Source organism: Sphaeramia orbicularis, chromosome 18, assembly GCF_902148855.1.
Source record: "Sphaeramia orbicularis chromosome 18, fSphaOr1.1, whole genome shotgun sequence".
NCBI lineage: Eukaryota > Metazoa > Chordata > Actinopteri > Kurtiformes > Apogonidae > Sphaeramia > Sphaeramia orbicularis.
In genome coordinates, this window is record NC_043974.1 from 8,803,836 (window position 1) to 8,818,378 (window position 14,543).

At 36.8% G+C, this 14,543-nt stretch overlaps 1 protein-coding gene across 2 annotated transcripts; it reads right to left on the bottom strand.

Moving 5' to 3' along the window:
* Positions 1-1,243: 1,243 nt before the first annotated feature.
* Positions 1,244-13,051, bottom strand: emc4 (ER membrane protein complex subunit 4). Of its 2 annotated transcripts, none has more exons than XM_030162615.1 (6): positions 12,917-13,051; positions 11,877-12,021; positions 10,483-10,597; positions 8,933-9,086; positions 8,300-8,460; positions 1,244-2,019 (listed from the first exon to the last, which is right to left on the bottom strand). In XM_030162615.1, exons 2-6 carry the CDS (start codon positions 11,978-11,980, stop codon positions 1,984-1,986), a joined length of 570 nt encoding a protein of 189 aa, XP_030018475.1. In that variant the 5' UTR covers positions 11,981-12,021; positions 12,917-13,051; the 3' UTR covers positions 1,244-1,983. The 2 variants fall into 2 exon arrangements, with proteins under 2 accessions (XP_030018475.1, XP_030018476.1); XM_030162616.1 differs by lacking the exon at positions 1,244-2,019 and adding an exon at positions 4,583-4,594 and having other exon boundaries at positions 8,257-8,460.
* Between the last annotated feature and the right edge of the window lie 1,492 nt (positions 13,052-14,543).

Here is a 14,543-nt window from a genome sequence, read left to right on the forward strand (position 1 = left end):
AGCTACATGAGGGTTTGTTAATCTGTCAGCTGTAGCAAATAAAGCACATGTATTATTTTTGTTTTTGGTGATAATGTCAGAAATGAAAGACTGCCGTGCATTCTTCAGTTTTAAATTGTTATTATGAGGTCTCTTCTTGTAGATGTTATAATGGTAAGTGACATAAATAAATGAATGAACAAAACAATAGCCTGCATAAAAATAAAAGTCTTAGTGACTCATAGTGTAAAGGAAATATATTAATAAAATCAGAGATAAGAAATAAAAGAAAGTAGATGCTTAAATATATCTGGTTTTAAAACTGAATAATAAAAAATATGACAAAATAGAAATACTGTTAGAAAGGAGAAAACAATAGGCCTAAATGTATAAAAGAAAAAGTTATTAAAGTAATTTAAAATAAAAAGCCAAAAGTATGTTATGTGAAAGTTTCAAAGGAGGGAATAACGCTGTTTTTTTTGTGTTATCACTCTTACAATGACGACAAAAAACTCCCCCATGAGGATAATAAGGCTTACCTCACCTAACCTTCACATGTCAGGGTCTAGTTATAATGTATACTTGGTTGCAATCTGTTCGAAGTAGTTTTCAGAGATATTCTTGAAGACTTCATGCAACATATTTTATATTTTTATATTTAATTTGTACTAAAGATGAATGTCACCCACCCAGGTCACATCATGGCAGGGTGCCATTCACCTTTCATCTACTCATTCATGACATAAAGCTGCAGACTTTATGCAACTCGCCACTCAAGTTCTGTCCTCAGCTCCACCTGACTGCTTTTGTTATTCATGCAGGGTGTTGGTGAAATACCTGCAAGAATAAAACACACCCTGATCTCAACAGTAACTGCCTTGTATTTTTGTATATGTTAGAGAAAAAGTCAAATTGATCATAAAGAGTCAAATCTGTTTTTTTCAATCTGTATAATCATGTTTTATGCTCTAATATTGTGAAAAAATACCACACTCAAAAGTAGAAGCTGTATATCCTAGTGTTGAAATTATCTGCATGAGATAAGGTTTTTTCAGAGAGGATTGTTTAGTTTCAGGACACACTGTTTGTCCTTCACACCCAAACAAACTACTAAGTGTGGATAAATTAAAGATTAAAAAAAATATTACTCATAAGCCAGGTTTTGATAGGTAGTAGTCACCTCTTTTTATTTTTTTTGGCTGTGACTATGCAAAACAAACCCCAACTTATCTTAAGATGGAATAACCAGAAATTCAAAGCACAATAAAGACACATCTTTATTCATTCACAGCAGAGAGTATTTTAATTCAAGGATTTATTTCATCAAGCAAATCAGTATAAATTAAACAGACCTATAAATTAAACACAGTAGTAAATGTTGTAGGTTAGCAAGCTGGAATCATGTTGACAAAAGTATGAGTTTTTATAGAAAATTGAGAAACAAAAAGTAACAAGAGATTGAAACAGAAGAAATTGCTACCTTACTGCAATAATAATATGACTACTGATGACTGCTTCTGTGCCTGATGAAATGGGAACAAGTTACAGACTGCAAACTCCTTTTTTTTATGCCATTTATATAAAGATTTTATATCTGGGTATAAACCATTCTGTTAAATAACAACCTCCTACTTCAGGCCTACGTAATGTTGTTTTCAAATAAAAAATATTACAGTTCCACAACTGTCAACCTGATGACCTGCTGGCTTTGAAATCGTTATTAGAAGAATCAAAATCTGAAATACGACAGACAAGACAAAGCAGAGCAGGAGGCCGAGGCTGTAAGGTTAAAGATGAAGGTGATGAAGAACGCTCCCCAAATTCTGCTGCTGTATTAACAACCGTTTCGACAGAGGCAGAAGAAGTTGAATGATTTCGTGGATGAAAAAAATGACTTGTCAGCTGTAAAGGGCAGCCAGTCGGTGTGGTGGAGTTGGAGAATGTACATAGAATGTATATAACCTTTGTAAATATACACATCCTCTGTGTGCACGCTGCATCCTTTTACAACACCATCCCACCGCCCATGATCTCCATCCTCTGTGAAAAAAAAAAACAGAGACAAAGTGGTTTAATTAACTTTCAAAAGAAATTGGAGTCTATTATGACCTCTGCTGGTGTACAACAAATTTCAGTTAAAAGCCCACAGATTGATCAACTCTGACATGGTAAGATGACATGAAAAAACCTGACAAAAATACGCCAGTTGCTTTATAAAAACGCAACTTTTATCTCAAGCAATGGCATCAGCTAAATCATTTAGTGAAGAAAATCTTGTGTTCTACTTCTGTTTAGAGCCTAAAAAAATGAATACTAAATTTGTCATAATCCAAGAGAGAAGACCAATATAATAATAAAATATTTTTGTTAACTTCTGGAAGCTTAAATGGGTTGTTGTTTTAATGTAAGACAGGATATGAAAGCTCTGTATGTAGGTAACTGGACCAGACAGTCTTGAAGACATTTCACCTGAGTTCAAATCTCATTTAAAATCTCGAACAAAAAGCTGAAACTCAATGTATTTTTCCATTACCCAGAATTCTGTTGTTATGGAAGCACAATGATGGTAGTTCTCAAAAACCTCTACAGTTTTGTCTCTCTGTGGTCATGTTTTTTTGCCACTGTCACACTATTTATCTCATTTTTGTTCAGTGGCTACATCAGAGCTCCACCTCTTGTTTTGGACTGAATGCTGTTGTTAGTTTCGCCTCTTTCCTTCTATCTTTGTCAAAGAGAGTTGTTGGGAAAAGGTGGGAGTCACGGACCTGCCCAGTCCCAACCTCTACAGGCAGGTCACTCACACCTTTAGAATTAACAGGCAGAAACCTCTCGGAGGATGGTCATCTGCCTTGATCAGTTGGGGTAAAACAGAGAGGGAGAGAAGAGTAGAGGAAGCGGAAGAGAAAGAAAGAGATTCGGGGAGGGGGGAAGGAGGGGGAAATAGGGGGGAGCCACATGGATGCCCACCAAACTGCACTACAACTGTTAAAAACTAGAACTAGTTACTAGTATAACTACCAATAACTAGAACAAATATCCAGAACTGTTAACAATACTACTATAAATACAAGTACTAACAGCGGATGTACTACTACTGCGGCTGTTAGTGCAGTGTGTTTCAACCTTGGGTTTGGGACCCCATGTGGGGTCGTATGGAATTCATATGGGGTCGCATGAAATTTCTAGTAATTGATAAAAAATAAAAGTACATAAACTACTAATAAAAAATATTTTTAATTAGGGATGCACCGATACCACTTTTTTCCAGACCGAGGACGAGTACTTACATTTGAGTACTTGCCAATACCGAGTATCGATACGAGTACTTAATAATCTCATTCCAGTTCTTTGTTCCTTTTGTAAATGTGCTTTATTGTCGTTGTCATTAGTCTAACTAGAACAAAGTGCTGCTACTGACATTTAATGTGTTGGAATGTGCATTTCTCAATCAATCCACCAGGGGGCGCCGCTCTTAATTAACCATACTGGACAAATACCATGAAGAAGAGTAAAGTTTTTTGAGAAGAAGAAGAAAGTCAGTTATAACAAACATGGAGACGACAGAGGTAACACTAATGTGATACTAATATTGCAGCGTTTTCACGGTCCGCACTGCTCCGTACACCCGCTGGTATTCTCATTCTGTTTACGCATCCGCGAGCACCTGGTAAACGGATGGAATGTACGGAGAGGATGGACAGAACGTATCTGTCTGTGTCTTTAACGTTACTTGCAGTCAGCGTTACTTTTATCACCGTCATTTATTTTGAAAAATCTCCCCACTCTCCACACATTATTCCACCGCCGCATACTTGCTGCACTGAACTGTGAATGTCACACGGCCTTAAGTGGTATCGGTGCATTTGTATTGGATGTCTTTTACGAATACGAGTACACACACTGAGTATCGGAGCCGATGCCGATACTCGTATTGGTATCGGTGCATCCCTATTTTTAATGATTCAATATATATTTCATTATAATTAAAACACCACACATTTTTCCTAATAAAAATCAAGTTCAAATAAAATGCAGGATATGACATCTGAGAAGGCATATCTTGATTGACCTGATCATGTAACTGCATGCGTTACTACAATTCAACCTGCCTGGACACAGTTGAAACCGGACTGAACAGAGAATGGAGAGACTTCTTCACCCGCCTGGCCCCGCTAAGACATCTCCAGGAGAAAAATGTCTCCGTTTTGAATGTTTGGGGTCACCAGAAATTTGTGATGTTAAAATGGGGTAACGAGCCAAAAAAGGTTGGTAACCACTGAGTTAGTACCAGTATAACAGAAACCTCTACCATCTATGTAACTAGATAAATCACAATGGTCAAAAGGTGTGGCTGGGTGTAGAGCCGACTAGGGGGGGTTTCATGGCTGCACTGAAAGCATCATTCCCCACCTCCTCTGTTCAAAGATGGTTGCTCCACATTTACATAGATTAATTATTTTACATCTCTTTCAAACCATGTGTCCTCAAAACCCTATGATTATTGATATCGATATTCAAGTCACAACATTTCCTAATAAAAACAAGTTTTCCTTCTAGATTGAAAAAACTAAAATAGGACGAATGGGGTTTACGCACAGGCCCACTACTTCCTGAGCTTCAGGCAGCTCCTTTATTTCCTGTCTTTCATTATTGGACACATTGATTAATCCAAGCGTCTGCTACTTCTTGTTGTGACTACTGTGGTCAGGTACACCTGAATTAATCAGTGTGTCCAATAATGAAAGACAGGAAATAGAGGAGCTGCCTGAAGTTCAAGAAGCAGTAGGCCATGCATAGAGCCCATGGCCCTGTAGCTCACTGCCATGTTCTATCAAAAATCAATAAGTTGAATTTGTGAGGTTATCAGGTTCTACCTTTATGTTAGAGTTATGTGGTCTTGATACAGGAGATCAATCTCCCAACAAAAGTGGTGGTACTTTCACTGGAGGAGAACTCAACTAATCAAATGAAAGTCCTTATATGACTTCCTATCAGTGCTCAATAGTAACTATATTGATATCTGTAACTATTTCAATATTAAAAGCCATCAAAATATGGCCCATTATAAGTAAAGGAAAACTTACAATCTTTCAAGATCCCTCCCAAAAATTTCCCAAAACTGTGAACAAACTTTGTAGATATTGTCCCAAGGAAGCTACATATAAAATCTGAAATGAATCCGACCAGTAGTTTAGTCAGGGAAGATGTTTGAAGAAATTGCTATTGGTCGGAGAGCTAAAAATGGACCAGCATCATATTATGAAATGAGAAGTTTCCTGTCATAACAAGATGTATTTTATGTTTTATGACATGTAATGTGTAAATATCCTGTTAAAACAATATACTTTCACACTATTATGGACATCTAAACTAATGGAACAACTAACTTGTTAAAACATGAAAAATGTCACATTCTTGGTCACAGGTTAGATGTATGTATGCGTTACTCTGTCCCTCCTTTAGTCAAAAGAAACTCTGCCACACAGGTATAAAATAATATATCCACATCAAGGATACCTCTATAATCCACACAGATTCACTTCAGTTTGAGTGAGGAAGATCATATTGCCTACAGCCCACTTAACTTAACTGTCACCTGTTTTCATATTCACAAATTCACCATCAGCTCAATATGAAATCTGTGTATTTTCATTTTGCTTTTCATAGTTGATGTTTTTAATGGGTTAACAATGTGATATTATGCATGCTAATACATCTGAGAGCTTGACAGTACATGCAAAGTAATAAGCTGAACATCCTGAGAACATTCAGTGAAGATACTGTGAATATACACTACCGGTCAAAATTTTTAGAACACCCCAATTTTTCCAGTTTTCTGTGAAAAATTGGGGTGTTCTAAAATTTTTGACTGGTAGTGTACATTGAAATAAAACAATAAATAAACAAAGAAATAAATACCTGATGAAAAAATTATCATATCTGTCATGACATGTACAGTGTACTAAGGGAAAATTCAGGTATCTTACAAAGGATGATGTATTTCAGAATAACAACAGTTGAAATTAAAATTGTATGCTGCTCACATTTGATTCAGTTTTAATAACAAAGGTTCTGAAATGTTCTCAGCTGTATTTCATCTATACATTCAAAACCTTTTGACTCTTGCATTTTATTCCTGTTGAGTTAGAATGAAAAGTAAATGGGTAAATGATAAATGAATAACCAGCACAAATTAAGTTTTATAATTTTTCCACTGTAATCAGATTAATAGCTCTTTGAGACAGTGCACACACACCCAAGAAATTACCAGTAGACAGTCCTCCCGGTTAATGTGGAAAAGCCATCAATCAACAGAGTAGGTGGGCTACAACACTTACCCTGCAGTAATGAGAACCCCCCCCCCCCCAGCTACAACTTTGACCCATGTGAATCTAACACCTCTGAACACAATCGGACAGGACAACCATTCATATGTCATATCAATGATTCTGAATGTGTGACAGACCCCTCTAAAGGAAGCTGGTCAACAACTCACAGTGACCTTGATGACTCTCCTACAGGTTAATGGCCTGTTCACATTAATTTGGATATTTTTATAAATGTATTTTTCCCCTCTATTTTTTTTTTTTACTGGTTTCTATGACCTTCATTTTACAAAGTATCTCACAAAATGACTATAAATCATTGTTTCTGTTTAACTTTAAGCAGCTAAACCTGCAGAGTATCAGATAACACAGGATGTAGCAGAAACACAGGCTTTAGTCTGTCAGGAAGTTGAGCAAAACTGACAACTTGTAAACTTGAGTTGGTTTGGGTTTTGAAGCACCTTCTTCATATTATATAGATTCTGCTAAATCATCCTTCTCCGCAAATGTATTGGTGCTGGCCACAATCTGCTATCGGTATTACAATAACAGCTATAAGAATAATACATTGGCCATGGTTGCTGTTGGGTTCTGATATAGAGACACACAAGCGCATGTTGTTTACACAAAAAAAAAAACAGACATGTGAGTGTTTCAAGAAAAAATCTGTTTAAGTGACTCAAAGCACTGTTTATGTGTGGATGACAAAAATGGTTGTTATGTAAAATATCCACATTAATGTGGACAGCCCAGCCATACTTGGAACACTTCACCAATCTACCAGGACTAATGACGCCTTTTGGAAGAGAAGTGAAAGGCTGCCAAGAAAATCTAACCAGTCCAAAAACCTGCCACATCTTGGATGAATGAGAATGAGGAATATATGTTGTTGGTTTATGTGTGTATAGTGTGTATCGGCATCATTTTCAATTACTACAAAAACCTAAGCCATCATATTCTGTAATCGCTATCTTTCTTTCCACTGCATTGAATTAAAACAGAGAAACACAAATGATAACTCTTTACACCCATAACACCTCAACTGTTACATAATAATAATAATGGATTAGATTTATATAGCACTTTTCTATTAATGCATACTCAAAGCGCATACAATGGATCCATTATTCATTCACTCACACATTCACACTCTGGTGGTGGTAAACTACATATGTAGCCACAGCTGCCCTGAGGTTGGGATCTAACAATTAGAGATTTTGTTGCTACAATTATTGTTAGAGAAATAATTGTGGTTTCACGATTACTATGATTGTTTTGCAGTTGGTTTATACATGGGGTGGCAGTCCGTGCTGCACCCCCACAAAAGTAAAACTTAATGTGCATTACTAATTCCTCTCCGTCTCCCGCTGTTGTGAATCATCAGACTATTTTATGTAGTTTGCCTTGTGATCAGAGCCCATTTACTGTATCAATTCACAAGTTTAACCATCCCGAAGCTTGTATGACAGTCTGAACCGCTGGAGAAGAATGGCCTTACTGTTCAAAAGTTATGCAGCCAAAAAGTTGTGACTTGGTTGCACAACAGTAGTCTGAAGCTGCGTAGATGACAGTAGTGAATAAAAACTGTATGGAAGTGAAAGTGAGCCTGCATCGAAAATATATGAACGGTCCGAATTTCTGAACTGTCTGTCTCAGACTACTGTACTTTATGAGACTGTTTTTGGCAGCCTTGACGATTAATTAACCATGACGTTTAAAATCGGAATTAATCATAACACCATGACATCGTTACAACCCTACCCTGGGGCAGACTGATGGAAGCGTGGCTGCCAATCCGTGCCAACGGCCCTCCGACCACCAACAAACATTTATATGCATTCATGCACCAGTGTAAGTAGCAATGTGGGCAAGGACACAATGGCACATGACTAGGACAGAGTGGGATTCGAACCACCAACTCTTCGGTTACTGGATAACCCACCGCGGCCACCCATATATCTTTCCTGTTATTTTATGCTGATCATTATATTTACCTGAGGTGGATCTATGAAAGCTAGCCAATCAGACGAATGTGTTGGGAGCAGTCCCATTGATTGGCACTTGTAGATGGCCAGCGCCGAGCCCAGAAGGTTTCCGATCAGATAGACCAGACCTTGAAGCCACTGCTGGCTGGAGCTCTCCAACAGTTTGAAAGCTGTAACACAAGACAAAGGGAAAGGTAAATGACATGTCTGAGGATTTTTAGTTTCACATTGTCTCATTCATCAGAATTGTTTGCACTGATCCCGTCTTTCAGCATGGTGCTGGATGTTAGGTTGAATATCTATGTGATACAACATAATATATGTCTGGCAGTGAGCACTACATTACCTTCTATTTAAAAATATTTATACATTCAAAAGCACAATCACAGTATGAGGCCTCTTGCATGTTTTGCCATGGGCTGTGCTCTTATACATACAGTACATCTCAAAAGTTAGTCACATTTGCCAATGGAGTTATTTCTTTTGCTGAAAAGTTCTGTGCTTAAACTCCCTAAAAAGAGCAACTTGCTTAAAGGAAGCACAAAATGTAACAGTGCATATAATGAGAAACTGTTAAAACTCAATTCAGGAAATGGTACGCGGTGACCAAGTGAAAATGAAGTAAATAACTGGAATACTCACTGGCAGACATAGACATAAGAGCCTGGATGGGTCTCCACGCCATCATGCAGACCATCATGATGGGGAAGATGGAGATGGTGTTTCCTGACATGTACATGATGAATAGGTTCATGGGGATCTGTTTTAGGGGTCCAAGGGCCACATCCCAGCAACGCTATATAAGAGAAAAACAGTAGAGGCATTTGTGTGACTATCAAGAACTCTAAACTTTATAATCAGGGTTCTTACAGGTTTCTACAAGTTAAATTTAAGACTTCTTAAAACTACTGGGTTGGAACGGGTGAAACTGAGTAGACCAGTGTTACTTTCTTTACAGCTTGGACATTTCCCAAACACATTTAAGCAATACAGCCAACAAGTTTATGGTAACATAACTTAAGACCTGCCATGTTAAATGTAATACATTGTAAAAACTTTTTTAAGATATTAAATGCAGATTTGTAAATTCAAGAGTTTTATGACTTTTTGACCCCACGGGAACCCAGATAAAACAAGTGAATTTCAACATGGTGGGAACCTAAAGGGATGCACCACTGCCGCATTATTGTTTCTGATGCAGCTAACTAAGGCTATACTCATAACATCTCACTAGCCGTGGTAGAAAGCAGAGGTGAGTGACCTCTACATTTTATACTAAAAATAAACAAATAATGTCTACATTTTATTTTATTTAAAGATTGACAGACCAAAGATTTTTTTTAGCGGATATATAAACAGTTAGGGGCAAGAAAAAGCTTTAACTCTAAGTAATGGTAATTAAGATAAAAAAAAGAAGCAGCAGCTCTGTACAGGTGAACATCTAGTGAACTGTAAAGAAAAAAACAAGGTGGTAGTAGTTTTTTTTTTATCATCTCAACTTTTGACCTAAAAGAGTAATTCCATTTGAAGCCTAATGATAACAATAGAAGCCACTGGCCACAATTCAAGAGCCACCTTCTACCAATACTGATAGCAAAGAACTAAACACTACTATATTGTTCCACGACAACAGAATCTCACAGCAACAAAACTATTTTTCCACCATTTTGGACTTCCTTAATCTCTGTGTCTATATTCTTTGCTACAATTAAATAATGATAAGAAGCAAGAGCATATTATTTGTTACATGGTAACATCAGTACATAGCAGCAGAGCTACACTGCTGCCATGTTAGACTGAAAGCTGTTGTCAAGGAGGCACCAGCTTATTCACCGATTCTTTACCTTCTATTGTCTTTGCAGATAGTCAGTACATCTCTAACTATTATAATGATAAAAGATACTTTGATGATTTACTGATTATAGCCTAAATGTCCTAAGAATAAAGGTAGGGTAATTTTGTTTTTTTTGCACCAGAAAATATTGGAATCTGCATAGAATTCCAAAAGCAAAATGTGAATGGATAAAAATGAAACAATATACAATTGTAATCATCTTTGATCACATATTTTCTAGTTCTTCTAACACTATACACTTTTTAAACACATTTACTTTTCCTTGCCAATTTCCCAGGTGCATATTTAAACAATTTATTGTACATCTAACCAAGACATGTTACTTAATCTGGCTCACCTTCTCAACCAGATTCTTGTCTGTTTCCTGGATGCTTGTGTCAGGAACAGGTTTCTCAGAGTAGCCGATGGGATAAACAACATCGCCTTGACCGCCCTGACGGTCTCCACGACTCCTGCAGCACATAGGCCACACAAACAACGTAGTTATATATCCTGCAACTCAGTAGTCCCTCTTTCAACATGATAAAACAATACTGATCACTCCACTCACTCCAGTTACATGCACATCAGTATTGTGGATGCTTTGAAGTATCCTGTACATGTATAAATCCTACCGTGATTTCAGTACACTGGGTAAGACTACATCCTGGTTTTGAGAAACCCAGTAACACTAACTGGAGTACTTTAGAAGTAGCAAAGATACTATTAGACGTATATATCTTATCTTGGCTCTGACATTTGTGGATTACTGCTCTGGTGTTAAATGACAGAAATACAAACATGATGGTGACAATGAAAGCATCTCACTTCTAGAGCAATGAAGACACAGTTTTGTCATTCAGTAATAAAAAAATGTAATACTTTGGGCAGATTGGATGGAAAAAGCATCGTAACCCTAACCACTTCAAGCTTGTAGTAAACCAACCAATTGGACATTGGTTTAACAACATGTTCAGTGCAGATGGTCTGTGAAAAATAACATAAAAACCAGTCACTGAGCTTCATCATGATGACCCTCTGTCATCAGTCAGAGCTGTAGATCTTCATCTGCCTCCTTATCCTACATGGTGGCAGTGACAGAATAAAAAGTGGAGGTTGTTGACCAGTTGATCTCATGTCCCTTTGCTTGGAATAGAAGAATATCAATAAGATAAATCCACACTACGATGCTGGCATATGACAAAGCTACATTAACCAAAGTGACCTCATTTTGTATAGTCACTGTGACATTAAAGTTAAGGAGCAGCTACTGAACTGTCAGATTAAATTAATATCTTAAATGTCACAGGCGTCTGTGGAAACAGCAGCAGTAGTAGGCAACCAGAATACTGGTATTTGCCGTGTCCACAGGGATATGAGTGCACAGATTTTCCTCTGTAACATGTAAATGTCATGTCTCAAAGAATATCTAAATTGGGATAAACCTCAAAAATGGGATGCTACTGTGCATGTAAAAACAGTCACTGTCACCAAAGAGCAATGGAAAGCAACAGTTTCTGTTTCAAACTGCACGTATTGTGTTCAGGTTTGGACTAGCTTTAAACAGCAAGACAACCTCGGACAAACCTCCATTTCCTTTCCATTGATCAGGTATGCACTGATAAGGGAAAGAAATGTAAATTCTATTGATAAAATCACTGCACATACAGGTTTTGTTATTCTGAGGAAAAGACAATCCCTTCCGTTTTATGAACTGTACGTGTTTTTGTATACACTACATTCTCTGTTTACCTGGTGTTTCCCAAGCTCAGCTCCAGAGCCCATTTCATCCTTTTGGCACCACCGCCTCCTCTCGTGGACAGAGCTCCTCCTCCTTGTCCCCCTGGAGACGCCATGGCAACTGACAGCACTGCTGGACCTCAGAGACAGAAAACACCTACAGAAATAGAGTACACTGGATATCAAACCAGGAATATTCATTAACTTAGTATGATTAAAATAAAGTCTGAGATCAGCAAGTAATGAATTTTCATTTTAAATGAACTAGTGCACCAACATATCAGTATGTTATCAACAAGAATGACATAGTTCTGGGTTACAGTTGAAGGAGGATCTGGGTAGGCGATGTGACTCATCAATCCTTGTGAGTCCTGATTTAAGTTTTTTTATTGTTTAGAACTAATTCTAATATTACATGTGTGAAAAGGTGCATATACCATTATTACAGTTGGTTTCATCACAATTTAGAATTATCTTGAAAATAATATAAAATAGCTACATCCTCAATTGCCTATGCAGCAGTCAAAACTATACTGTATAAAAAAAATAACCAGGAATATTCAGCAACTTCAAAATACTTCCTTTTTTCCATTCATATACATATATAAAGTACAGGCTCAGTTTTAATTGCATTTGGCATACTAACAATCGCATGGATATTGCATAAAATTATTTATACCCTATTGTGTTTCATTACAAAGATGAAAACTGATTTATTTATGTTCTGGACATAGTACTGGCATAACATATTAACAGTGTTTTCTCTTATTTACCCTTAACAGCTGGCCTTAATATGTCCTCAAAACCTACCAGAAAGAGATCATAGCGGACTAAAAATAATGATGTTTAACAACATAGTCGCTTTCGTTATGACAGTCGGTAACATTGCCTGAGATGTCAAATATAAAACGAAAACTATCGTAACACGAAGACAAAATGTTAAAATGTATAACGGTTCATAGCGTTAGCACAACACGATGCCCCCGTCACTTGACGCATCTGTCGTCAGAGCTACAAACAGACATCACACAGCCTTTTAACAATCATTTTACCTTACTGTGACATTCAATTTTTCACGATAAAGTTGCGAATATCGTTGCTGTAGGATAAAAAGAACAAATACTGGGCTTGCTGCTGTAAACAAGAAATTCACTCGCCCCTTGTCGCTGGTTCCGGGGCCCGTAATGATGACGCAACTAGGTAGTACAAGCGGACATGGCGTACCGCTCTCCCCCTAGTGGCGCCTCCAGAGAACTGCAATGGAGTTAGAATGGAAGATAAAACTGGAATGAAAATATAATACAATTAACTGACTGTTGTGGCTAAACAATTTATCCACGGATGTAGATGTAGTCAGACCATCGCTCACTGCTTTTGTGCATGATATAAATATTAAGAAAGCCATGAAATAAATACAATATATAGAGGTCTTCAAAATTAACATAAAATACAGATATCTAGTTAGACCTGTCCTTTTGCTTTACATCTCTATTTTTTGTGGTTTGTGTGAACCTTTTTGCCAGCTGGATATTGCATTGACCAGATTTTCATTCTGAGATATTCTTGATAGCATTGCTTATGTAGATTTATATAATTCACTGATAGCCAGTGCAAACAGTTTTCTATTTCTTTTTTGTCACTTATTCTCCATTTTATTCCAGTCTTATGTCTACCATCTTAAAATCTTCTGACTCATACATAAGTTTAATTTCATTTGTTGTGCTTAATAAAAAAAATATTATGTTGTATTATGCTTTTTGTAAGTTCCCAAACGATACCTGTGTATAATTAAAAAAAAAAAAGCACAGAGTGAAACAACAAAATAGAGGAATATACATTTTTTTATTTGCTTGGAATTTGTCTCCATTCCTGTGGCTGGTTTATATTGAACAACCCATATACAATACAAAAGTTTAGATATTTCTGTGCAACTTTCACAGTCAGTTTAAGGCATTTTCTTATATACACATATGAGATGTAAATAAAACAGTGCAAATCAAATGGTAACATATGACATGTTATACATTACAGGCATACTCATTGCATACATTAAGACACTGGTTTACTTTGAACATAGCATAGAACTAACACCGACCTTATCAAAGTTTATTTGTGTCACATTAAAGCTATGACATTAATAAAATTCAAATAACAACTTGTTCAGTCACTCCTTTTTTGGTTGGGCAGTCTAACCCGATTTGGTCTAGATCCAGTTCAGACACCTTAGGTATGGATGTAAAAACCTGAACTTTTATCAGCCGCAACAGAAACGATGCTTCGGTATCAGGCTTATATACATAGTCTGACTAGATTGACTCAGTCTATCAGTGCTGGATGTGGATTATGTTATACAATCCCATTGGTTCAGAGTTTGGAAGCAGTTGTCATAGAGAATACATTCTGTGTCTTTCATTTTTATGAACCATTTCTAATCAAAGGGATAAAGTGAAAAGGAACATTGGACTAAGTGGTTTTTTGATCATTCCTATAAAATATAATATATGATGTGCTATTATATAAAGTAGAGGGCCGTCCACACCAAGAACTAGAACAATAACTACTATGTTTTTAAATTCTAAACTCAACTGGATAAATAACGGGCGAAGGTAAATAACCCTCTTTTTAACTTTTCTTTAAGAGGACCTACAGTGAGAGTTGTGGATAAAACATTAACATATG